At 43.5% G+C, this 25565-nt stretch overlaps 1 protein-coding gene across 4 annotated transcripts in view; it reads left to right on the plus strand.

Annotated features, from left to right (window-relative positions):
• Positions 1-3847: 3847 nt before the first annotated feature.
• The window catches only part of CFLAR (CASP8 and FADD like apoptosis regulator), a 54243-nt gene continuing 32525 nt past the window's right edge, over positions 3848-25565 (plus strand). The window contains exons 1-3 of one of the 4 annotated variants that reach the window (XM_073551477.1): positions 3848-3965; positions 22277-22632; positions 24772-24877. In XM_073551477.1, coding sequence (XP_073407578.1) covers positions 22352-22632; positions 24772-24877 — 387 coding nt within the window. In that variant the 5' untranslated portion in view covers positions 3848-3965; positions 22277-22351. Of the gene's footprint in view, positions 3966-6703; positions 6840-9520; positions 9674-22276; positions 22633-24771; positions 24878-25565 lie in introns of those variants that run through there. The other 3 variants (XM_073551478.1, XM_073551475.1, XM_073551476.1) reach the window with 3 other exon arrangements.

Consider the following 25565-nt stretch of genomic DNA (forward strand, 5'->3'; position numbering starts at 1 on the left):
GAAAAAAGGGTGGAGTGTTATGCCAGTGTCATGCGATTTTTTTATTTTTTCCATACGTTTTTTTTTCCCAGCAACTCTTTTTCTACAGTCATTTACAGGACCATTTACAGTGTTCTATACCACAGAATGGTGATGTATCCATTAAAAACGGATGGAAAACGGATGGTCCGTTTTTGGTCCGTTTTTTTAATCGCACCCATTGACTTCTATTGTGGAAAATCGCTGCAAATCTCAGCATGCTGTGATTTTTTTTCTCAAACCGATTTTGACTGAGAAAAAAATCGCAAGTGAGATGTCACCCATTCGCTAACATTGGTCAGAGTGCAATCCGATTAAAAATTGGATTGCAATCGTCCGATTTTATCGCCAGTGAGTATGAGGCCTAAATCTTCCATGTAAGAAGTTCTCAGTAGGGTTTAGGTCAGGTGAGGAAGGCGCCATGTCATTATTCTTTAATCTTTAAGGCAACCGAGCAGTGGAGACTTCGATGGAACATTGTCCTACATAAAAAGCAAAGTTTTCTGGAAAGACGCAGATTTTTTCCTGTATCGCTGATGTCTTCTAAAAATTAGCAGTAGGTTTTGGAGTTGATATTGATTTTATCTTCAACCCACAAAGGTACAACTAACTAATCTTGCTGGCGTCTGAGTCAAAGTGGAGGTCTGTGCCAGTTGATGATCCAGCCAGAGGCCCATCCAACTGGTCTGTGAAGAATCACTCTCATTTCACCAGTTCATGAAACATTTGAAAAATCCATCTGCAGATACTTCTTGGCCCAGTCTTGACATTTCTCAATCAATCAATCAATCAAATTTATTATCGCCAAGTACATATTACATATATACAAGGAATTCTTTGTGGCAAAGAGGCAACATAATATATAACAACAGAGACAACAAGTAACATCTAACAAGACAGATACAGTATATAGTCTACACATGACGATTTAATTGTTGAACAGAGAGTGGATAGAAGCTGTTCATATGGCGGTTGGTGCTGCATTTGGGGACTCTGAAGCGATGTCCTGAAGGGAGTAGTTGGAATGAGGAGTGTCCCGGGTGAGAGGGATCGGATGAAATTTTCAATGCGTGGGTTCGAATACTCTTATCATAAAGATCCTGGATTTTAGGCAGGGGGGAACCTATAATTCTCTCTGCTGTTCTGAAAGTCCTTTGTAAGTGGAGTTTGTCATGCGCAGTGGCTCCCCCATACCAGACTATCAGAGAGGAACAAATCACAGATCTGATGACAGCATTAAAGAATAAGATCAGCAGATTCTTAGACAAACCATATCTTTTCAGCTGACGCAGGAAGAACATCCTCTGTTGTGCTTTTCTTATAACAGCATCCATGTTTTTCCCCCATTTAAGATCATGAGAGATGATAACACCAAGGAATTTGGTCTCTGTGACCCTAAGAACCACTTCGTCATGGATGTAGATTGGAAGTATCTCATGTTGATCTTTCCTAAAATCCACAACCATCTCAGCGGTTTTTTTAGTGTTGAGTACAAGATTATTGGCTTTACACCAGTCACATATTCTTTTCACCTCACTCCGATACAAGTCTTCAGCATTTCCCCTGATGAGACCAATCAGTGTCATATCATCAGCAAATTTCAAGATTTTTACTGAGTCTGCTGAAGAGATGCAATCATTCGTAATCATTTCAACTTCTATGTCTTGTTCAGTGGTGGTCGGGTGTCAGCCTCCTTACCTCGGCCATGTCTCTGAGCACTGAACATCTTGTACTTCTGGGAACTCCAGGGAAGTTGAAGTTCTGGAATATGACAGCACTGGAGGATGATGGCTTCCTGGTCACTGAACGTTTGATTCTTCACAAATCTCATGTCCAAATATCTTAGCAGTTTCAAGAGTGCTGCAAGACCTTCAACAATTTCTCTTTTTTTGGCCCATTTTGCCTGAGGAAAATAAACTGCCTAATAATTCTGCACACCTTGATAAAGGATGTTGATATCTTTGGGCCACATCCTCCCTCATTACACAAATACACATCACCTGATTTGCTTCATCCAATAAGCATTCATATTTATACAGCTTGGAGATGGAAAATATGCACAAAAATGATGATATAGTCAAACTACTCACCTAGTAATTGTGCACAGAGTATGCTGAGGATAAGGAGTCTTAGGAGCGGCAGTCTGAAAGGTCACTTTAGGGCAACAATTATGATGCCGATCCATACTCCAGGCAAATTTATTTGTTATATGTCATGTTCCCCTAGAAGGTTATTGTATTTCTCTGTTAAGTCACGCAAAGCATTCTAATTAATCTAATTTTTTTTGTTTCTCTAGATATTATTTATTATGGTGTACTCTGGTGTTTTTTTCTTATTTTCCATAGGAATTTCCACCTAATATGCTTAGTATTTGTGAGAAGCCACATCTTGTGTACCAGATCTTATTGAATGGCCTGCAAACTAGCAAGAAACACTGTGTTCTAGAGCATGTAAGCCTCCGACTAATCCACCAACCTTAGGTGACCACCAGTACTGAATATGTTAAGCTACTATATACTGTATATACAGTAGGTATATATACACACTATAGATTAATCTTTAAACGGTGAACATACCCTTTGATTACTCCTGTGTGGTGTTAAAAACCACTGTAGGGGTAAGAGTCTTGCCTAGAAGTGGCATTTGAAGGCCTCATTCATACCTCAGTTTTTCACATGCATCTTCTATTCGTAATTTTCAAGCATAGAACAAGTACGCATAATATTGTATGGTTCAGTTTACATGTCCATGTTTTATGGGAATCTGCAAAAAAAAAATCAACCGATTAGATATGTCCTTTTTTATCGGCGTCATAGAGCAAAATTACCCTGACAAGTCTTGGGGTCTGAGAAAATCATGGTGTGCGTGACGATAAGTTGCTCTCTCTACTTCCTCCCTGCATAGTCATCGCCAGGGGCTGTTTTGCTGCTTCTGGACCTGGAAGATTTGCTGTTGTAAATGGAACCATTAATTCTGCTGTGTACCAAAAAATCCTGAATGAGAATGTCCTGCCATCTGTTAGTGACCTAAAGCTGAAGCATTTTTGAGTTATGCAGCAGGACAATGATCCAAAACACAACAGCAAGTCCATCTCTGAATGGCTTAAGAAAAACAAAATTAACTTTGGAGTGGCCTAGTCAAAGTCCTGACCTTAATCCGAATGAGATGTTGTGGCGTGACCTTAAAAGGTAGGTTTATGCTCGGAAACCCTCCAATATGGCTGAATTACAACAATTCTGCAAAGATGAGTGAGACAAAATTTCTCTAGAGCGTTGTAAAAAGACTCATTACCAGTTCTCACAAACGCTTGATTGCAGTTGTTGATGCTAAGGGTGGCCCAACCAGTTATTTGGTTTAGGTGGCAATAACTTTTTCACACAGGGCACTGTAGGTTTGGATTTCTTTTTTCCTTAATAATAAAGAAATAGAAAGGCAAACTGCATTTTGTGTTTACTTGTGCTATATTTACATTTGTTTGGTGATCTAAAACATTTAAATGTGACAAACATGCAAAAGAACAAGAAATCAGGAAGGGGCAAATACTTTTTCACACAACTGAAAGACGTCAGGGATGAATATCACTATTTTACCCCCGTATTATATAAATGGTCTGTAGAATATAATTGATTTTATAGCTAACTTTTAAATTGCTCTTCCTTTTAAGTCGTGTCCCTCGCTTGCGTTCCAGGACCGCCAAACAGAGGACATTCACATGGCGGCGGACCACTGCGCATGCGCCGTTCAGGGGACATTACTTAGTAGTTCCCTTTTCCCATCGTCCTTTTATTGCAATGACAGCAACATGTGACTTACACTCCTCCACAGGATCAGAAGCTGATTGGCTCTCCCTCACGTAAAACCTCAGCCGTTCCCTCCCCTACACACGCCTCCTGATGAAGTAATCACGAAACGTGCGATGGGGCGACAGGATCATCACTGGCATAAATGTAAGTTCTTTCCTTAAGTCATTATTAGTGATGAGCGAGTATACTCATTGCTCGGGTTTTCCCGAGCATGCTAGGGTGTCCTCCGAGTATTTTAGTGTGCTCGGAGATTTAGTTTTAGTTGTCTTATCGGCATGATTTGCGATTTGCAGACAGGCTGAATACATGTGGGAATTCCCTAACAAACAGGCATTCCACACATGTATTCAAGCTGTCTGCAAGTCGCAAATCATGTAGATAAGACGACGAAAACTAAATCTCAGAGCACGCTAAAATTCTCGGAGAACACCCGAGCATGCTTGGGAAAACCCGAGCAACGAGTATACTCGCTCATCACTAGCCATTATATGTCTGCTATATAGTTTTTACATCTAGTATTCACACTCAGCACTGTGTTCCCATGGCTGATTTGACTCTTAGGTTGTATAGCCTCAATAATGGTAGTAGCCTAATATGGGTACTTTAAGCATTTGAGTAGTTACAATGGCATTTACTATATCACTACATTTACAGTATATATTTAATTTTAGCTAACACATTTGGGCCATTTTTAAGGAGTTCTCACATTAACTTACATTTCTTGCACATCACATGTTTACATAAAATTGCACTAAGCACTTTATTTATGAATTTGTTATATACCAGAGCCAGTGATTATCCCTCAGGGTATCTTGGCAGCCTCTTCAATGAATGTTTTGAGTATTATTACACAACTGTCATAAATAAAATTTGATATTTTGGATTATACTTTAGTTCTATATTTTTTTGAAGTTCAACTCATGGTGTTTTGAGTTCTTGGTTCAAATTTAGTCTTTATCACAAAGTGGGCATTTTATTGGTGACGCTTAATTAAATTTAGGCTGAAATCCCCACAAACTTTGTTTGGCCGATTATGCTCATTTCAGGAAGTTGGTTTCAACTCCTTTTCCACATAATTTTCCCATTTTAGGCCTATTTATTGTATGGAACTGGATTTCTCTGCCATAATCATTACCACAAATGGGTGGCTTTTTTTGCATAGTTAGTCCCTGCTTCATGACCTTTTAATTGTCTTAACATTTTTTCAATAAAATTTAGCATTTTTATGGCACCTACAGTTGTGGCCAAAAGTATTGACACCCCTGCAATTTTGTCAGCTAATACTCCGTTTCTTCCTGAGAATGATTGCAATCACAAATTCTTTGGTATTATTATCTTTATTTAATTTGTCTTAAATGAAAAAACACAAAAGAGAATGAAGCAAAAAGCAAAACATTGACCATTTCACACAAAACTCCAAAAATGGGACAGACAAAAGTATTGGCACCCTCAGCCTAATACTTGGTTGCACAACCTTTAGCCAAAATAACTGCGACCAACCGCTTCCGGTAACCATCAATGAGTTTCTTACAATGCTCTGCTGGAATTTTAGACCATTCTTCTTTGGCAAACTGCTCCAGGTCCCTGATATTAGAAGGGTGCCTTCTCCAAACTGCCATTTTTAGATCTCTCCACAGGTGTTCTATGGGATTCAGGTCTGGACTCATTGCTGGCCACCTTAGAAGTCTCCAGTGCTTTCTATCAAACCATTTTCTAGTGATTTTTGAAGTGTGTTTTGGGTCATTGTCCTGCTGGAAGACCCATGACCTCTGAGGGAGACCCAGCTTTCTCACACTGGGCCCTACATTATGCTGCAAAATTTGTTGGTAGTCTTAAGACTTCATAATGCCATGCACAAGGTCAAGCAGTCCACTGCCAGAGGCAGCAAAGCAACCCCAAAACATCAGGGAACCTCCGCCATGTTTGACTGTAGGGACCATGTTTTTTTCTTTGAATGCCTCTTTTTTTCTCCTGTAAACTCTATGTTGATGCTTTTGCCCAAAAAGCTCTACTTTTGTCTCATCTGACCTGAAAAAATTCTTCCAAAACGTTTTAGGCTTTTTCAGGTAAGTTTTGGCAAACTCCAACCTGGCTTTTTAATGTCTCGGGGTAAGAAGTGGGGTCTTCCTGGGTCTCCTACCATACAGTCTCTTTTCATTCAGACGCTGACGGATAGTACGGGTTGACACTGTTGTACCCTCGGACTGCAGGGCAGCTTGAACTTGTTTGGATGTTGGTCGAGGTTCTTTATCCAACATCCGCACAATCTTGCGTTGAAATCTCTTGTCAATTTTTCTTTTCCGTCCACATCTAGGGAGGTTAGCCACAGTGCCATGGGCTTTAAACTTCTTGATGACACTGCGCACGGTAGACACAGGAACATACAGGTCTTTGGAGATGGACTTGTAGCCTTGAGATTGCTCATGCTTCCTCACAACTTGGTTTCTCAAGTCCTCAGACAGTTCTTTGGTCTTCTTTCTATTCTCCATGCTCAATGTGGTACACACAAGGACACAGGACAGAGGTTGAGTCAACTTTAATCCATGTCAACTGGCTGCAAGTGTGATTTAGTTATTGCCAACACCTGTTAGGTGCCACAGGTAAGTTACAGGTGCTGTTAATTACACAAATTAGAGAAGCATCACATGATTTTTCAAACAGTGCCAATACTTTTGTCCACCCTCTTTTTTATTTTTAGTGTGGAATTATATCCAATTTGGCTTTAGGACAATTCTTTTTGTGTTTTTTCAGTTAAGACAAATTAAATGAAGATAATAATACCAAAGAATTTGTGTTTGCAATCATTTTCAGGAAGAAACTGAGTATTATCTGACAGAATTGCAGGGGTGTCAATACTTTTGGCCGCAACTGTAGATTCCCTTTTGCTCTTTGATTCGATTGCAAAACAATGCTGATTCGTCACCAGGTCATATGATTCTCAATATCTAGCTTCACTTCCTGCTTTGCTCTCACTCTTCAGAAATCAGCAACATGTCTTGCCTGATATTCCCAGTAAAGGTATGTCTTTTATTAAAAATCATAGAAATGTTCTGTATGTAACAACATCCAATATTAGTGACATGTAAAATATCTGAGTGGAATCTTACTTGATATAGCCACAAACTCTCCTATTTAACTGTTTCATTATCAGGGTCTATTGTGTTTCACGCCTTGCTAAATATATATTAGAAGGCAGCTAATATGAGGCTTGTTCATCATTCTAGCAACTTGATTGTATTTTTTATATTGCTCACTTTGTTTTTCATTTTATTGCTTTGACCCAAAAAGATTAGAAAATACTTATTTGGGCATGATATAATGTAACACATATCTTGTTTTACTGGTAACCCCTGTATCAGTGAGTACCACAAAGGCCAAACACCTGTGGGAGCGACTATCTGGGATGATGCTATATCTCAGTATTGGGAGCTCATACATTATACAGAATGACAGGTGAAAAGCCAGATAAAAATGATGCACATATTAATGGAAAGATTAAATCAGTTTCAGTGACATCCTCCTCTGCCCTACAGAGAAGTGAATCAATCATGGAATAGTTTTCCATCCTACTCCATACACCAGATTTCATCACCACTTACTTGACTTATTTGGGGTCTAGTCCTGTATCCCACCTCTGTGTACTGATGAACAGATTCTACTGTTTGCGAAAATATAACTCATAATATTAAGTTTACAAGGAAAAGGTTGCCCTTTAAATATCAGGAAATGTCACATATCTGCATAGTGACAAAGCGGACATGCGACATGCCAGTACGAGGAGGAATGTTCTGCTCACTCACCACCAGTCATTTTACCAATTAACCCTCTCACTGGATGACTTTTACAGTTAAGGGCATGTCACACTAAGAGATATCGCTAGCAATATCGCTATAACTTGTGACGTTATAGCGATATTGCTAGTGATATCGCTGTGTCTGATACTTACCTACGACCCGCTCCCCCGCTGGTTATCGCTGATCGCACGAGAACAGGCTGGACCGTTTCTTGTCGTCAGCTTCCTGCGGCGCTTCCTGTGGAGAGACGAGCGACGAGCATGGAGCCGGGCGAGAGGACGCAGGATCGCCTGGTGTGACAGGTAAGTAGCGACCCCCGTCACCAGCGATGTCGCTGGTGAGATCTGCCTGTGTGGCAGCTCACTAGCGACCACTTAGCGATGTACCAGTGATCTTGACCGCGTCATATCGCTGGTGCATCGCTAAGTGTGACAGTACCAATACTCAGTTCAGGGCCCCGTCACACATAGCGACGCACCAGCGATCCCGACAACGATATGACCTTGTCAGGATCGCTGGTGTGTCGCTACATGGTCGCTAGTAAGCTGCCAAACAGGCAGATCTCACCAACGATCAGGACCAGCGACACACGGGTAACAAGTGACGCACGTCGCTAAGTTACCCACAGTGTACCTAAGAGACGAGCGCGCTGGTGCAGGGAGCTGGTAGCCAAGGTAAACAGCGGGTTTCTATGCACGCGGCACTTGGTTAACAGCTCCAGTTCGCTGATCGCTGGTGTCCCGCCTGCCACACGCAGCGATGCGTGCTGGCCAGCAGGAGACCAACAATCAAAAAAATGTCCAGGGCATTCGAGCACGATCAGCGATACCTGGAGGGGCCGGTCGCTGATAAGTGTCACACACAGCGATGTCGCTGGTGAGATCGCTGTTGTGTCACATAACTTGCGACTCAGCAGCGATCTTGCTAGCGATCTCGCTGTGTGTGAAGGGACCCTGTCCCAGATCTTAATTAAACCTATTTTTTAGGAGGTATGATCTCACATAGCAACCACTATTCAGCTTAAAAACAGCTGCGCTAGAGAACAAAACAAAACACATGGTTTAGTAAAACCGCAGTCTATAAGAATCATCACAAAGAAAAACATAGTCAATGTCTAACAAACTGTATGAAACTCGCCCCCTGTCATGAGGTTTGGGGGTCGTGGGCGGCTTTGTGGGATCCTAACCTCCAATAAAGTACAACGTCTTGTAGACAATTCCACTACAGAATAAGTTCATTTCTTTGGTGACCCACGTCTCTGGTTTCCAATAAGGAGAAGTGTGCGTGGAATTCCATAGATCGTCTCCAGGCTGACAGGAGCTCGGTGTATTAGGCTATGTGCACACGGAGGTTTTTGGCTCTGCAGATTTTGAAGTGAAAACTGCAGATAAATCCACAGGACTAATATCCTGCGGTTTATCTGCGGTTTTGCCTGCAGTTTAGCCCTGTGGTTTCACATCTCATAATGGATGAGGTGTGAAACCGCAGCGTTTCTGCACAAAAGAATTGACATGCTGCGGATTGTAAACCGCGGAAAAATCTGCAGCATGTGCACAGCGTTTTCCAGATTACCATTGAAAACAGTGGTACTGTACAACGCACCTAAATCTGCTGCAGAGCCTGAAACGCTGCCGATCCGCAGCAGAATCCGCACCGTGTGCACATAGCCTTATATATAATAAGTGTTCATTTATTATATTAGATTGTATATTTGTTTTCCTTATGTATAGAATAAAAAATATAAAATGTTTATACCTCACACACGTTACACTATGTGTAATATATGAAGTGTGTGGGCATTTTTAGATATTTTCTTATAAGGTATATGTACATTGTACAATCTTTTGTTATTTATATACATATTTTTTAAACTGCACACACAGATATAGAATGTGTCTGTGCGGAGCCGCCGCCCTGTCGCTCGCTGCGCTCTTCCGCCGCAGTCGCACTTTCTAGGAGGCGGTAGTCCGGCCCGCTCCCTCCGCTCCAGGAAGGGAAGTCCCCACAGATGTCAGGGCGCTGCTGTGGAGACACTGAAGTCCGGGAGACCGTATACTGGTGAGCTCCACGCCCCCGACATGTTGCATAATTGCCCCTTTAAACGGTGTTGGCGGCCTCTGCACGACCCGCCTTTTATTGCGCTATCAATAGATAATATAATGATAGGACGGCAGGATTGGCGCAAATGAATTCGCACAGCTTGTATCTGAAAAGCTTCGGGCTGGCGGAATAATCTGCTGTGCTTTCGCCGCGGGGAGGGACGTGTCGGGGTTTCCGTGCACCGCGGGCATGTTCTGTGCTGCTCTGGGAGGTTACAGGCACGACTCTTACGTGACTCTGGGAGTTACAGTGGATTCCGAGCAGGGGACATTGCTGCACCGGCACTTCCCGTCTGAGCAACAGGAACATAAGTGCTGCGGGGTTAGAGACACAAACTTATGAAACAAGCAGCTGATCTTACTCAGGCGGCAGAGCAGCAGGGTGATGACAGCTGTGCCGCCTGAGCCAAGACAGGCTGCCCCCCTGCACTGGACAGGCTGCCCCCCTCGCCGGACAGGCTTCACCTTCACCAGATTGGCTGCCCCCCTCGCCGGACAGGCTGCCCCCTTCACTGGACAGGCTGCCCCACTCGCCGGACAGGCTTCACCTTCACCAGACGGGCTGCCCCCCTCACCGGACGGGCTGCCCCACTCGCCGGACAGGCTTCACCTTCACCAGATTGGCTGCCCCCCTCGCCGGACAGGCTTCACCTTCACCAGATTGGCTGCCCCACTCGCCGGACGGGCTTCACCTTCACCGGACGGGCTGTCCCCCTCGCCGGAAAGGCTTCACCTTCACCAGATTGGCTGCCCCCCTCGCCGGACAGGCTTCACCTTCACCAGATTGGCTGCCCCCCTCGCCGGACAGGCTTCACCTTCACCAGATTGGCTGCCCCACTCGCCGGACAGGCTGCCCCCTTCACTGGACAGGCTGCCCCACTCGCCGGACAGGCTTCACCTTCACCGGACGGGCTGCCCCCCTCGCTGGACGGGCTGCCCCACTCGCCGGACAGGCTTCACCTTCACCGGACGGGCTGCCCCCCTCGCCGGACAGGCTTCACCTTCACCAGATTGGCTGCCCCCCTCGCCGGACAGGCTTCACCTTCACCAGATTGGCTGCCCCACTCGCCGGACGGGCTTCACCTTCACCGGACGGGCTGCCCCCCTCGCCGGAAAGGCTTCACCTTCACCAGATTGGCAGCCCCACTCGCCGGACAGGCTGCCCCCGCCGGATGGGCTGCCCCCCTCACTGGACAGGCTTCACCTTCACCGGACGGGCTGCCCCCCTCGCCGGACAGGCTGCCCCCCTCGCCGGAAAGGCTTCACCTTCACCAGATTGGCAGCCCCACTCGCCGGACAGGCTGCCCCCGCCGGACGGGCTGCCCCCCTCACTGGACAGGCTTCACCTTCACCGGACGGGCTGCCCCCCTCGCCGGACAGGCTGCCCCCCCTCGCCGGACGGGCTGCCCCACTTGCCGGACAGGCTGCCCCCTTCACTGGACAGGCTGCCCCACTCGCCGGACAGGCTTCACCTTCACCAGATTGGCTGCCCCCCTCGCCGGACAGGCTGCCCCCTTCACTGGACAGGCTGCCCCACTCGCCGGACAGGCTTCACCTTCACCGGACGGGCTGCCCCCCTCGCCGGACAGGCTGCCCCCCCTCGCCGGACGGGCTGCCCCACTTGCCGGACAGGCTGCCCCCTTCACTGGACAGGCTGCCCCACTCGCCGGACAGGCTTCACCTTCACCAGATTGGCTGCCCCCCTCGCCGGACAGGCTGCCCCCTTCACTGGACAGGCTGCCCCACTCGCCGGACAGGCTTCACCTTCACCGGACGGGCTGCCCCCCTCGCCGGACGGGCTGCCCCACTCGCCGGACAGGCTTCACCTTCACCGGACGGGCTGCCCCCCTCGCCGGACAGGCTTCACCTTCACCAGATTGGCTGCCCCCCTCGCCGGACAGGCTTCACCTTCACCAGATTGGCTGCCCCACTCGCCGGACGGGCTTCACCTTCACCGGACGGGCTGTCCCCCTCGCCGGAAAGGCTTCACCTTCACCAGATTGGCAGCCCCCCTCGCCGGAAAGGCTTCACCTTCACCAGATTGGCAGCCCCCCTCGCCGGACAGGCTTCACCTTCACCAGATTGGCTGCCCCCCTCGCCGGACAGGCTTCACCTTCACCAGATTGGCTGCCCCACTCGCCGGACAGGCTGCCCCCTTCACTGGACAGGCTGCCCCACTCGCCGGACAGGCTTCACCTTCACCGGACGGGCTGCCCCCCTCGCTGGACGGGCTGCCCCACTCGCCGGACAGGCTTCACCTTCACCGGACGGGCTGCCCCCCTCGCCGGACAGGCTTCACCTTCACCAGATTGGCTGCCCCCCTCGCCGGACAGGCTTCACCTTCACCAGATTGGCTGCCCCACTCGCCGGACGGGCTTCACCTTCACCGGACGGGCTGCCCCCCTCGCCGGAAAGGCTTCACCTTCACCAGATTGGCAGCCCCACTCGCCGGACAGGCTGCCCCCGCCGGACGGGCTGCCCCCCTCACTGGACAGGCTTCACCTTCACCGGACGGGCTGCCCCCCTCGCCGGACAGGCTGCCCCCCTCGCCGGAAAGGCTTCACCTTCACCAGATTGGCAGTCCCACTCGCCGGACAGGCTGCCCCCGCCGGACGGGCTGCCCCCCTCACTGGACAGGCTTCACCTTCACCGGACGGGCTGCCCCCCTCGCCGGACAGGCTGCCCCCCCTCGCCGGACGGGCTGCCCCACTTGCCGGACAGGCTGCCCCCTTCACTGGACAGGCTGCCCCACTCGCCGGACAGGCTTCACCTTCACCGGACAGGCTGCCCCCCTCGCCGGACAGGCTGCCCCCTCACTGACAGGAGTAGTTGACAATTGGCACAGAGTTTGGAATGAGGCGCCTCTTTTGTGATGTCCTTCATTTCCAGTATGATGGTGATGCCATGTTCCTGTCTGACCAGTCTGAGCACATTGTTACTGGTTATTATCTTGAAGTAAATCCAATACCTGTATGTGCTGTGTAAGCGAGGACACGATCCGGCCCGCCACGCCTGCTGCACTTTACTCTTGTGCTCTTGATCCGCTTGTGAAACAGAGTTCATTGTATATCAGGCAAAAATAATGTTTGTCCAGAACTTGGAATAAAAGTGATTTCCAGCTTTATTAGTCCGTGTTAAAATCGGTACTCATACCAAAAAAAGGGCGCTGTCAGACGGCTGTATAAATCGGTGCAGGATCGGAACGTAGTGCACTGATTGGCCGGCGGCTCTCCCTACCGATCATATCACCTGCATAAAAATACATGAAGCTGTCTGCTGACCAATCAGTGGGACTCCTGATGACCCCGAGAACAGAGCACTGATCCCCCCCCATCCTGTATGTGCAGCTTTTTCTGGCAGTCCCATAGGCAGTGAATGGAGTGTAGACCGTATATAATGTGCACCTCTGCTTCATTCATGAAGGGGCTATGGCCATACTCCCAATTGATCAACAAGTTAGTTTAAACTTTTCAAGATGGGTGGTGATCATGGCAATTGTGAATATCTGTGAAGATACGAGATGTGCAGTATCTGAAACAACAGATGCTGGAAGCCTGTGCTAGCATTTCTTCTGCGGTTTTGCTATCAGTGTGTCAAGAGTGGGAGAAGAGGGTTTCATTCACAACCCAACACAATGGGCAGCACTTTGAACACATTTTATAAGTGATCATAAACTTGTAAATAACTCATGAAAGAATAAAGTTACGTTAAAAGCAAGCACACCATTGTTTTTCTTGTGAAATTCTCAATAAGTGTGATGTGTCACATGACCCTCTTCCCACTGGAAAAAATAAAGTTGGATCCAAAATGGCCAAATTCAAAATGGCCGCCATGATCACCACTCATCTTGAAAAGTTTAACCCCTCCCATATACTAATGTGCCACAAACAGGAAGTTGATATCCCCAACCATTCCCATTTAATTTAGGTGTATCCATATAAATGACCCACCCTTTACATTATATTCTGTGGAGGGGGGCTGCGTTATACCCTATGAGGGGGGCTGCATTATAACCTAAGAGGGGGAAGCTGCATTATATACCCTATGATGGGGGCTGCATTATAACCTAAGAGGGGGAAGCTGCATTATATACCCTATGAGGGGGGACTGTATTATACCCTATGAGGGGGTCTGCATTATACCCTATGATGGTAGACTGCATTATACCCTATGAGGGGGGTCTGCATTATACCCTATAATGGTGGACTGCATTGTACCCTATGAGGGGGTCTGCTTTATACCCGATGAGGGGCTCTGCATTATACCCTATGAGGGGGCTGCATTACATGAGGTGGGGCTACATTATACACTGAGGGGGGCTGTATTATACCCTATGAGTTGGCTGCATTATATTCTGTGGGGGCGGGCTGCATTATACCATATGAGGGGGGCTGCATTATACTGTATGAGAGGGTGCATTATACTCTGAGGGGGCTACATTATATTCTGTGGGGGGGCTGCATTATACCTTCTGAGGGGGCTACATTATATTTTGTGGGGGGGCTGCATTACACCCTATGAGGGGCTACATTATATTCTATGGGGGCTGAGTGGAGCTACATTATATTCTATGAGGGAGCTGCATTATATTCTATGAGGGGGCAATCACAACCCCTGCTTCATAATTAAGACATGTACTACCTTATATTATACCCTTATATTAGTGTGTTTTACCACACAATTGGTGGTCTTGTCTTTATTTCTATGTAGCTACATAGTGGGCCCCAAGAATGATTTTCTCTGTTAGGCCCAGGGTGCTCCAGTCCGACGCTGCTGTTGCGGTAAACCCTTGACTGTGACCTACCTCTCTGTGTACTGTTGGAAAACCCCTTAAAGTCCTCTGAAGAAGTACCTTTATTTCTAATGGCCATGACAATTCACAGCAAGTGTATTTCTGGCTATTGGTAGTGGGTGGCCTATACCCTGACCATTTATCATGTACTTGTTTTTACAAGCGGACTTTCCAAAATCTAGATATGTGGACGACTGTTCTAAACATGATCCATTACTCCTTCTCTTCACTTGCCGAAGTTTAATATAAACCATTGTGAAGCTCTTAAGGTTGTCGGTAGGAATTGATGAATTCAGATTTGAGCAAAGAACTTTCAACTGGGTGATGTTGTCGACACCCTTCATAAAGGATGGTTGCTTGGTGCACTTCTTACATGATACTACAGGATCTGTATTCGCCTACTGGAAAATTTATAACAGTTTTAGAGTTTTGAAGAAATGTCTTGTTTGCTGCCTCCATCGCTTATGTAACATTGCAGGTGAGGAGGGTTTGTTTCATGGTTAACTTCGATATTCTGGTGTATAATCTATCTATCTATTTATCTATCTATCTGTCTATATATATCATATCTGATACAACTCTTACGTATATACACATTTAAGATGGACATTTATGTAATAATTTTTTTTTTATAGCCAGTAGCAAGAACTCCAAGAATATGTTCACATTATTAATTTTTTTTTCTTCTGGCCATTGAAAATTTGGTTTCTCTGAACTTTTATTGTACATGCTTCAAAATGCTTGTATTGGAGGTCGTTGGGACTCGTCAGAGCCTGCCATGCAGACCCCATCAGTCTTCATACAAATGGAAAGATTATTGCCTAGAAATAATCATTTTTTTAAACTCGTTTTATTGAAGATTATACAACATAACAAGGTTACATTATAGAACAAAAGAACAAACAGTATGTCTTATTGCTCATTAATGCTTTCTGGCAAAGATAACCCTGCCCATAGCATACCATGGGTTTAACATCTTACCCAAAACACACCCATGTCAGGCCGAAGTAATCCTTTGATGACTGCTTGATCATATAATATAGATTGTTATGGTATATATGGTCAGTATTTATTTTTAGTATAGACTAGCTATAGAAAAGGGATGGTCAATATTACGCAGCTATAATTTATAAGAAAAAGTGTGCATTTTAAAAATTGTGAGCTGTGCTTCAGTGTTTGCGGACAATGGCAGATATTGTCTAATGCATTATCTATAGAAATAATTAGGAACATAGAAACAGGGCCTATTTTTAAATACGGTATATATTTTTTTTTTCAGTTTGGGGGTGACTATAAAAATTGCATCAGAAAAATTGTGAAAAGATGTAAAAAATTACTGTACTTCTTGTTTTACCCGTACTGTAGTAAAATACTCTTAGGGCTCCAGTCCTGGAATCTCATTAAAAAAATCTTGGAGTCACATAGGTTTAAGTCAGTACCAAAGTCAGTACCAAGACACAAACCCTGAAGAATAGAGAGAAACAACAGGGAGGGTATAGAGGGGCAGACAAGTCTGAGAAAATCCAGCACTACTTGAAGTGAAGTTAAAATGGTTTTCCGATCTAAAACGACAAATCTGTAGTCACTCTCTGTGACTGCAGACTTGTGAATCCTCACTGCGCGCTATGTGGATTCTTCGGTGTCAAGCATTGGGAATGGCGGTCATGTGACCGAGAGTATGCAGTATACCTACTCCTGGCCACATTCCGACTAGAGTGTTTCCGATGCGCTAAATGCAAATCTATTGTGCGAGGCCAGAAAACATTTGAGTCTGTTTCTGACTGGGATTTTGGATATCGCATACCTGCGGTCACGTGACTGCCGTTCCAGGCGCTGAGACCGGACAGTTCTCACAGCGTGCCGTGCATACGACCATATTTTCGGTCCGAGTCATATCTATTAAAAATCAGATCGCACTCAGACAAATATTATTCAATGAGGCAGTGCAGATGAATGATTTTTTTCACTTACTGAGTCTGCGTGTGAAAAATCACAGCATGCACGATTTTCCTCTGAGGCTCACCCATTCAAATCTATGGATGTGAGAAAAAAAATCGGAATCCATACAGAGACACCGTATAGCATCCAAGTTTTATGGATACATTGCAATTCTCTAACATTGGCAACTGTAAATGGTCTTGTAATGCATTAATAGCTGCTGTAAAAATATGGATTGCATGTGGAAGACAATTGAGAAAAAAAGTCGTTCCATTCTTCTGGAAGAAAACTGGACCAATTTGTTTTTTATATACTGTACTAGAGGGTGGCCCTAGCCTAAAGATGTTATCAATATCTTGATATCTTAAAACATATTTAAATGTAATGGTTTACAGCAAAGCATATCCATGGGTGTGAATGGCCCTGTCACTGTCTATACTTAAATCCCATTGAAAATCTTTGATACGACTTGAAAATTGCAGACGTGGTAAAGTTGAGCAGAGTTCATATCCAATGAACTCCTTTCACCTCACTGACGTCACCGCGATTCCGTCAGAAAGGTCCTGGGGTTCCCAGCCAATGAGCTCGGTTCAACTCGCTGACGTCAGTGTAAGCGCCATGGTAAAAGTTCTAACGGCACAAGCATTGATGTCAGTGAGTTGAATGGAGTTCACTACCTTTCTGACATCAGGTGAAAAGAGTTCACTGTGAGGCACTGAGCTGAGCAAGCATACACAGCTCAGTGTCTCTGTTGGATGGCAGGCTGTATAGTTGCATCATGCAACAATGCAGCCTGCATCTAGATGCAGCAGCACTAGACGCATCGCAGGACAAATGGATTATTATCTTCTCGGTGGACAGGTAAGGAATATGGTTGTTTATTATTTTAATTCTGTTACAGGAGACATTGACTTCAGTGGATTGGGCGTTGTGGTGAGTACATGTGTTTTTGGTAAACATAGTTTCATTAAAAGAGTCTGTATCATTATGTCAAATAAAGGACTTTATTTGGGCTGTGTTTATTTTTTATAATACCACTATGGGGTTAGTAATGGGAACATCTTCTAGACGCCTCGCCATTACTAACCCCTGGACTTGATGTTACCTGACAACACAAAGGTGACCTCAAACACAATACTATCACCCCACTTGCCACCGTACCATGGCAAGTGGGAAAAGCAAGGCTATGTGCCAGAATTGGTGCATCTTATGGATGCGCCATTTTGGAGCAGCTAAGAGCTGATGTTTTTATTATGGGGGAGGGGCAATATCTATGCCCCCCTTCTTAGCCTATTAATTTAAGCCCTCAGCAGTCTACCTAGCCTTTGCTGGTTATTAATTGTAGGAGGGCCCTACTTAATTTTTTTTGGGGGGATCCCCCATTTTAATAGTCAGTAAAGGCTACGTATACAGCTGTGAGCCGATATTAATAGCCTGGGAAGCTCAATGGGTCTTAGCCCCCTCCCAGGCTATAAATATCTGCCTCTAGTTGTCCCCTTTCCTCTGCTGGTTAATAAAATGTTGGGATTGATATACACTCACTGGCCACTTTATTAGGTACACCATGCTAGTAAGGGGTTGGACCCCCTTTTGCCTTCAGAACTGCCTCAATTCTTCGTGGCAGAGATTCAACAAGGTGCTGGAAGCATTCCTCAGAGATTTTGGACCATATTGACATGATGGCATCACACAGTTGGCGCAGATTTGTCGGCTGCACATCCCTGATGCGAATCTCCCGTTCCACCACATCCCAAAGATGCTCTATTGGATTGAGATCTGGTGACTGAGGAGGCCATTTGAGTACAGTAAACTCATTGTCATGTTCAAGAAACCAATCTGAGATGATTCGAGCTTTATGACATGGCGCATTATCCTGCTGAAAGTAGCCATCAGATGTTGGGTACATTGTGGTCATAAAGGGATGGACATGGTCAGCAACAATACTCAGGTAGGCTGTGGCGTTGCAACGATGCTCAATTGGTACCAAGGGGCCCAAAGAGTGCCCAGAAAAAATTCCCCACACCATGACACCACCACCACCAGCCTGAACCGTTGATACAAGGCAGGATGGATCCATGCTTTCATGTTGTTTACGCCAAATTCTGACCCTACCATCCGAATGTCGCAGCAGAAATCGAGACTCATCAGACCAGGCAACGTTTTTCCAATCTTCTACTGTCCAATTTCGATGAGCTTGTGCAAATTGTAGCCTCAGTTTCCTGTTCTTAGCTGAGAGGAGTGGTACCCAGTGTGGTCTTCTGCTGCTGTAGCCCATCTGCCTCAAAGTTCGACGCACTGTGCGTTCAGAGATGCTCTTCTGCCTACCTTGGTTGTAACGGGTGGCAATTTGAGTCACTGTTGCCTTTCTATCAGCTCGAACCAGTCTGCCCATTCTCCTCTGACCTCTGGCATCAACATGGCATTTCCGGCCACAGAACTGCCGCTCACTGGATTTTTTTTCTTTTTCGGACCATTCTCTGTAAACCCTAGAGATGGTTGTGCGTGAAAATCCCAGTAGATCAGCAGTTTCTGAAATTCTCAGACCAGCCCTTCTGGCACCAACAATCATGCCACGTTCAAAGGCACTCAAATCACCTTTCTTCCCCATACTGATGCTCAGTTTGAACTGCAGGAGATTGTCTTGACCATGTCTACATGCCTAAATGCACTGAGTTGCCGCCATGTGATTGGCTGATTAGAAATTAAGTCTTAACACACAGTTGGACAGGTGTACCTAATAAAGTGGCCAGTGAGTGTATATATATTAGTTTAAGATTAACACATTGGCGCCAGTCCACTTGGACAGAGAAGGAAGGTCCACTAATCCCAGATGCAGCTGGTGAATAACAGGCTCTGTGCTGGTGCCTGTTTAAAAGAGCTAAAGCTGATAAGAAAAGAAATACACCGCGCTATACTGGGAAATGAAAAAATAATATAACTGAGTACTCACTTGCTGGTGTGTGAAAAAAATCACGTGGTGGTGGATGTATAGCAGTATCCTGGGACTATTCACCTTGTCATAGATGTATATTGCCTTTCATTTGGATGCCAAGACTGCTGAGTAGATAATATAGGGTTAAATGGGGGTGAGCCCGTTAGTATGTTTCAGAGGAAGAAAAAAAAATAATATGAACTAAAATTGATTTACTCACTTGAGTATGTCAGAACCATATAAAATACATGCTGTAAATGTAGCCGTTGCTAGGTATTAAGATTGGAATGTTGCAGACGGTGGCTCAAAGGCAGCACAATACCTATTTGCACAGGATTAATCATTCTGACCTTGCCTGTTGAAATTGGCATGCAGTAAGGTCAGCATTTAGTTATCCCAAACATCTATTTATCCCCCTCTTTTTTTGGTGTTTCATTTTATTTTTCAACTATTATATTTTTTTACATCAGAAACAGGCTGCAACATTCCAATCTTAATACCTAGCAACGGCTACATTTACAGCATGTATTTTATATGGTTCTGACATACTCAAGTGAGTAAATCAATTTTAGTTCATATTATTTTATTTTTTTCCTCTGAAACATACTAACGGGCTCACCCCCATTTAACCCTATATTATCTACTCAGCAGTTTTGGCATCCAAATGAAAGGCAATATACATCTATGACAAGGTGAACAGTCCCAGGATACTGCTATATACATCCACCACCACGTGATTTTTTCACACACCCGCAAGTGAGTACTCAGTTATATTTTTTTTCTCATTTTCCAGTATAGCGCGGTGAATTTCTTTTCTTATCAGATATATATATATGTGTGTGTGTGTGTGTGTGTGTAAAATAACTCTTGAAGAATATTTTCTTGGAAAACTGTGTAAATTCCATATAGAATTGCTCTATGTAAAAGCGCATGTTAAAATCGCATTGCAATCGGATCGCATTCGCATGTAAGTCAGATGATAGGTGTTAAAAATCGGATTGTACTCGCATGACACTTGCATGACACGCATCCCACTTTTCTGGACCAAAATGTGCCCCTTTTTTCAGGGTGATGGGTATGAGCCCTTTAGCTGATTATTGGCCTCGGATTGACTACAATAGTCATGTCATGTTCATGTCATGTTCCCAGTTGAAAACGGAAACTAGTAACAAGTGGGGGGATATAACTGTAGCAAAATGATGGTGGTCTGGTGGGGAGTGTTTTTTTTGTTTTGTAAATATACTTAGCCAATTTTAGTATATATATGTAAGAAAAAGTTGTGGTCCACCCCTTTAAAATTTTGACTGTTTGTCTTGATAGTCTGTATAAATTCAGTCTCTTAACATTTTTCCGTGTCTGCATTAAGTCATTTGTAATGTGGAATAGGTACGAATTTTTCATTTGTAGTTTTCTGTAGTTTCTATCCTGAGTATTGGCTTGCTTGCAAACATTAATGCAAAATATTTACTGTATGAATACAACTTTAAGTGGTTATTAGAATTCTAACTTTCCAACACGAGTGGAAACTCTGAAATCAAATTTAACTATTTTCACATTGCCATCATCATCTCCTCAAGTAGTTCCTTTCACTTTTACTTTACAAACCCTACAGCTTCATAAACGCTTTCTGTAACACCGTAAGTACTAAACTTTAGACCGTATACATGTATCTTTTTTTTTACTGCAGTCACAGTCAGAAAAGATTAATGAACCTTGTTGTTTTTGTTCCTAACGTATTCTGGGATAGAAGAAATCTGTTATAAATGTTGACCCAGATGTTAGTAAGAGACTGGTGTAAATGCTGGTGCAGTTTACAGGAATGTGCTGTAGGCTTTTTTAGTACGAGCTACTGAATATAGAAACTGGTAGATAAATTGACCCATACATTTGCTATTGCTTATACTGTTTAATCCCTTCAATAAGCAGCTATTTAGGGCTTAAAGGGAATCTGTCACCAGGTCTTTGCTAACTCAATTGAAAACATTGATTCCAGTGATGTGTCACTTTTTTACTGAGTGCAGCAGTTGTGACACAATGAGAGTTTTTAGATGCAGCATGTAGCAGAGCTCAGAAAGCTAATCCCGCCCACACCATAGCTTTCTGTATACATTTTATATTGACAGTGAGCTGCTTATCTGAGCAAGGGGCGTGTTCAGACCAGGGCTCATGTGCACTGTAGTTCAGGCAGTTATAATCGCCTAGTGAGAAAACATTTATTGTGTTGAAGCAACAACACACAGCCTAATTAATAAGTGACACATCCCTGAAAATGTGTGTCTCTGCCCCTGCCTTATACTGTCCTCAGATTACATTGCAGTAACCTGCTGACAGATTACCTTTAAAGGAGTTGTCACACAAAGTACATTTTAACCCATTAGATGTTAGAAAAATAATAAGTTCCACAATTGGATGTGTTTAAAAAAAAAATGTCCCTGTGCTGAGATAATCTTATAAATGTGCCCTGCTGTGTAATGACTGTGTAATGGTTGTGTCTGACCGTACAGGTACATGGTCTGATCATACCACAGCTTCTGGCTGCGATCCCCTGCTGTCCTGTCTGTATACTCTCTTTTGCTGCTTCCTCCCCTGCCTAAGAGATGTGGTATGATCATACCATGTTCCTGTTCCATTAATAAGATTATCTCAGCACAGGAACATTTTTTTATAAATGCATTCAATTGTAGAACAGATTATTATTTCAACATCAATTGATTAAAATCTATTTTGTTTGTTGGACAACCGCTTTAAGGACACGGTGATTTTGATTTTGTTTTCCAGTTTAATTTTACATTTCCAAAACCATGTGTTATTTTTTTTGAAGGCTTGTTTTTTTTTTATTTTGATGTTTTTAAGCGCAATATGTATTTGATAAGGGTTAATATTGTTTTGTTCCTCTGTAGGTGACCAGAAATGAAGGATTTTGTCAAACAAATTGTTTCTTGAACTGTGCTGCAACAGCAGAAAGGAATACTGTAATGAGCAGTCACAGTGTAACAAGTAGGACACTTATACAGATTGCAGAAGAATTAGAATCTGAGGAAGAAGAAGGGATCAAGTTTGCTTGTCAAGACATCTCATCTAACACTAATATATGGGAACTGTTAAGTGAACTGAATGATAGAAATTCACATCCAATAATACTGGAACTGTTGTATTTGCTGAAAAGGTTCGACCTTATAAAAAAATATTACAACATGACCAAAGTCGAAGTGAATAGGCTGCTGATCATGCAATCCCGGATTATTTCAGATTACAGGTAGACCTTTTGCATTGGCTATAACTGTTTTATATGGAATAATCCTCTTTGTGTTTTAATATTCATATCTGCTCTTGAGTAACTAAACTCGTAAGGGCCAGAACTGAAGAGAGACCCCGAAGTGAGCATTAAAGCTTGTGGAATAGTGTGGGCGCTGCCAGTGGGTACTGATGATGGTACCTGATAAAGGAGTAAGATCAACTACGAAACGCGTTATTAAATATAACTTCTCTACAAACCTGTTTCTGGACACCTCACATCCACTGGCAGTGCACAGATTATCTCACAAATTTTTATCCTCACTTCATGGTTTCAGTGGCTCATGCTCCTTTTAGACATTTCGATCATCTGCATATTTCTCTTTGCCTGACTGGGTCTCTCTGTTCCCCATCATGTACTCAGGGGAATACCCATGTTTTGTTTAAATGTCAAGTACAGATCTTGCAGAGCAGCAGCTTAAAGGAGCTTCTAAAGGACTATAAATTGGGCATTGAAACAGCTCTGCAGCATATTGTGTAGGAGAAAAGGAAGCAAAATAGAAAAATTAAGTATATTACAAAAAATCCCTGTGACCCATGCAGGAAAATTAACTCCTTCTCAACTGGACAGTATTCCTTTTTTGCGGTTGTTTTTTTCCTCCCCTTCTTCAAAGAGCCTATGCATTTTTTAATTTTTTTTTTATTGATCTATGTAAAGACTGGTTTTTTTGGAGGATGAGTTATAGTTTTCAATGACTCTGTTCGTGTTAATTTTCAATGTAGTGGGAAGTGAGGGAAAGGATCCCAAGTGCAGTAAAATTGCACACACAAAAAATGCAATTTTGCAATAGTTATTTTAGATTCTGTTTTTACAGCATTCATTATGTTATAAAAATGACCAGCAGTAAGATTCTGCAAGTCAATACAATTTTAGTGATACCAAACTTGTTTAGTTACTTTTTTTAAGCAATGAAAAAAGGGAAATTGGTAACAAAAATTAAATTTTTTTTCTTATTTCACCATATTTCGAGACCCCTAATGTTTCCACTTTTCAGTCACTGGAGCTGTGTGAGGGTCAATACAATGTATTGATCGCTTCTTATTGTATTGTTTTGTGACTTTGTGACGGCCAAAAATCACAATTGTGACAATTAGATCTTTTTCTCTCTTTATGATGTTTACTAGTGAGGAGCGAGTATACTCGTTGCTCGTGTTTTCCCGAGCATGCTCGGATGTCCTCTGAGTATTTTGGTGTGCTCGGAGATTTAGTTTGTGTCGACACAGCTGTATGATTTGTGGCTGCTGGACATCCTGAATACATGTGGGGATTTCCTAACAAACAGGCATTCCTCACAAGTATTCAGGCTGTCTAGCAGCCACAAATCAGGCAGCTGTGTCGACACAAACTAAATCTCTGAGCACGCCAAAGTACTCGGAGGACACCCGAGCATGCTCAGGAAAACACGAGCAACAAGTATACTCGCCCATCACTAATGTTTACTGATCGGGTTAATCAATTTTATATACTGATCAGACTTTTACAGAGACAGCGATACCAAATAAGTGTATTGTTATTTTTCTTTTTATTATAACAAAGTGTCTGAGTAAACACAGATATATACACAAAAAGCCCAAAGGGGAAGAAAGCAGGCTCTTGTGTCACCCTTTGTTTTCTGTATAGCAAGCCTTGCCGTATCTGGACTTTCCAAGATGGAGTAGTCTCTCAGCAGGCTGTGGATAATCCTGCTGCAGCCTCTCCAGTTGGTACTCCCTCGCGATCCAATCGTAAGGGTAGGAGCTGTCGCACTTGTCCCATAGAGGAAGAAGGAAAACTCAATACATGGAGCTGCATGCTGAACCTCTCTTCACTAGCACACTCCTCTTTTGGAGTTGTTGACCATCCTTTACACATTGAGAAGATACTATTTGGCTCAATGAGAAGCGTTTGCCAAAAATCTAAACAGTAACATTTCTTTTTGTGAGTACGAAATTTGCATAGAGAACCTTAACGGTCAGGCATCACTCAGTAGGACAAAAGGTATGGAAATTTACCCTCTTCCAAATCTGAGTGAAATGCCTTAACTTAAACAAACATAAATATATCAGAATCAAAGCATGGTATTTTTACAGTCTATCTAACCCAATCATTCTGTTTTTATAGGTATTTAATGATAGAACTCAACGAGGAGGTTGAAGAACATGAGTTGGATGCCCTAATATTTTTGAAAAAAAATTATTTAAGGAATGGAGGAAAACTAAAAAACAAGGTATGCATTTTCCCTTCTGTTTTGAAGAGGGTATACAGAGATTATAAAAAGTATACACCCCTATTGAAATGACAGCTTTTTGTCATGCATGTTTCAATTGAATTGTATAGTTTATGGTTTTTTTTTAAGGTGGAAAAAGTTCTGAAATGATTCTTCTTGGTATGATTAGTTTACATTGCAAGTACCTGGCATTTTAACAGTGGTGTGTAGACTTATAATATAACCACTGAATATACAGATGAAGTCATACATTTACATACACCATAGCAACACTCATTTTTCACCTTTCGTGACATTTAATATTGGTACGCATTTACTCTCAGATTATTTACGATCACTACTCTAGTTCAAGAATGCGAAATATAAGAATCATACTAGAGATAATGATCATTATTTCACTTACAGGAAAAATGTATATCTTTGTACTGTGTTAGCCAATAGATAGAAAAATATTTAGACCTGAGAGTCCTCAGTGGTTGATACCTTTTAATAAAGGTATCAACCACTGAGGACTCTCAATTCTAAATATTTTTCATTATTTCACTTGTATTTCTTTCATCGCTTTCCCAGTGGTTAAGTTTACATACAGCTGGTTATTATTTTTGAAGTACCGTATTTTTCGGACTATAAGACGCACCGGCCCATAAGACGCACTCTAAATTTTTAGAAGGAAAATAGGGAAAAAAAT

The sequence above is a fragment of the Dendrobates tinctorius genome, unplaced genomic scaffold (assembly GCF_039654945.1).
Source record: "Dendrobates tinctorius isolate UK_male_01 unplaced genomic scaffold, ASM3965494v1 ptg000177l, whole genome shotgun sequence".
Lineage (NCBI taxonomy): Eukaryota > Metazoa > Chordata > Amphibia > Anura > Dendrobatidae > Dendrobates > Dendrobates tinctorius.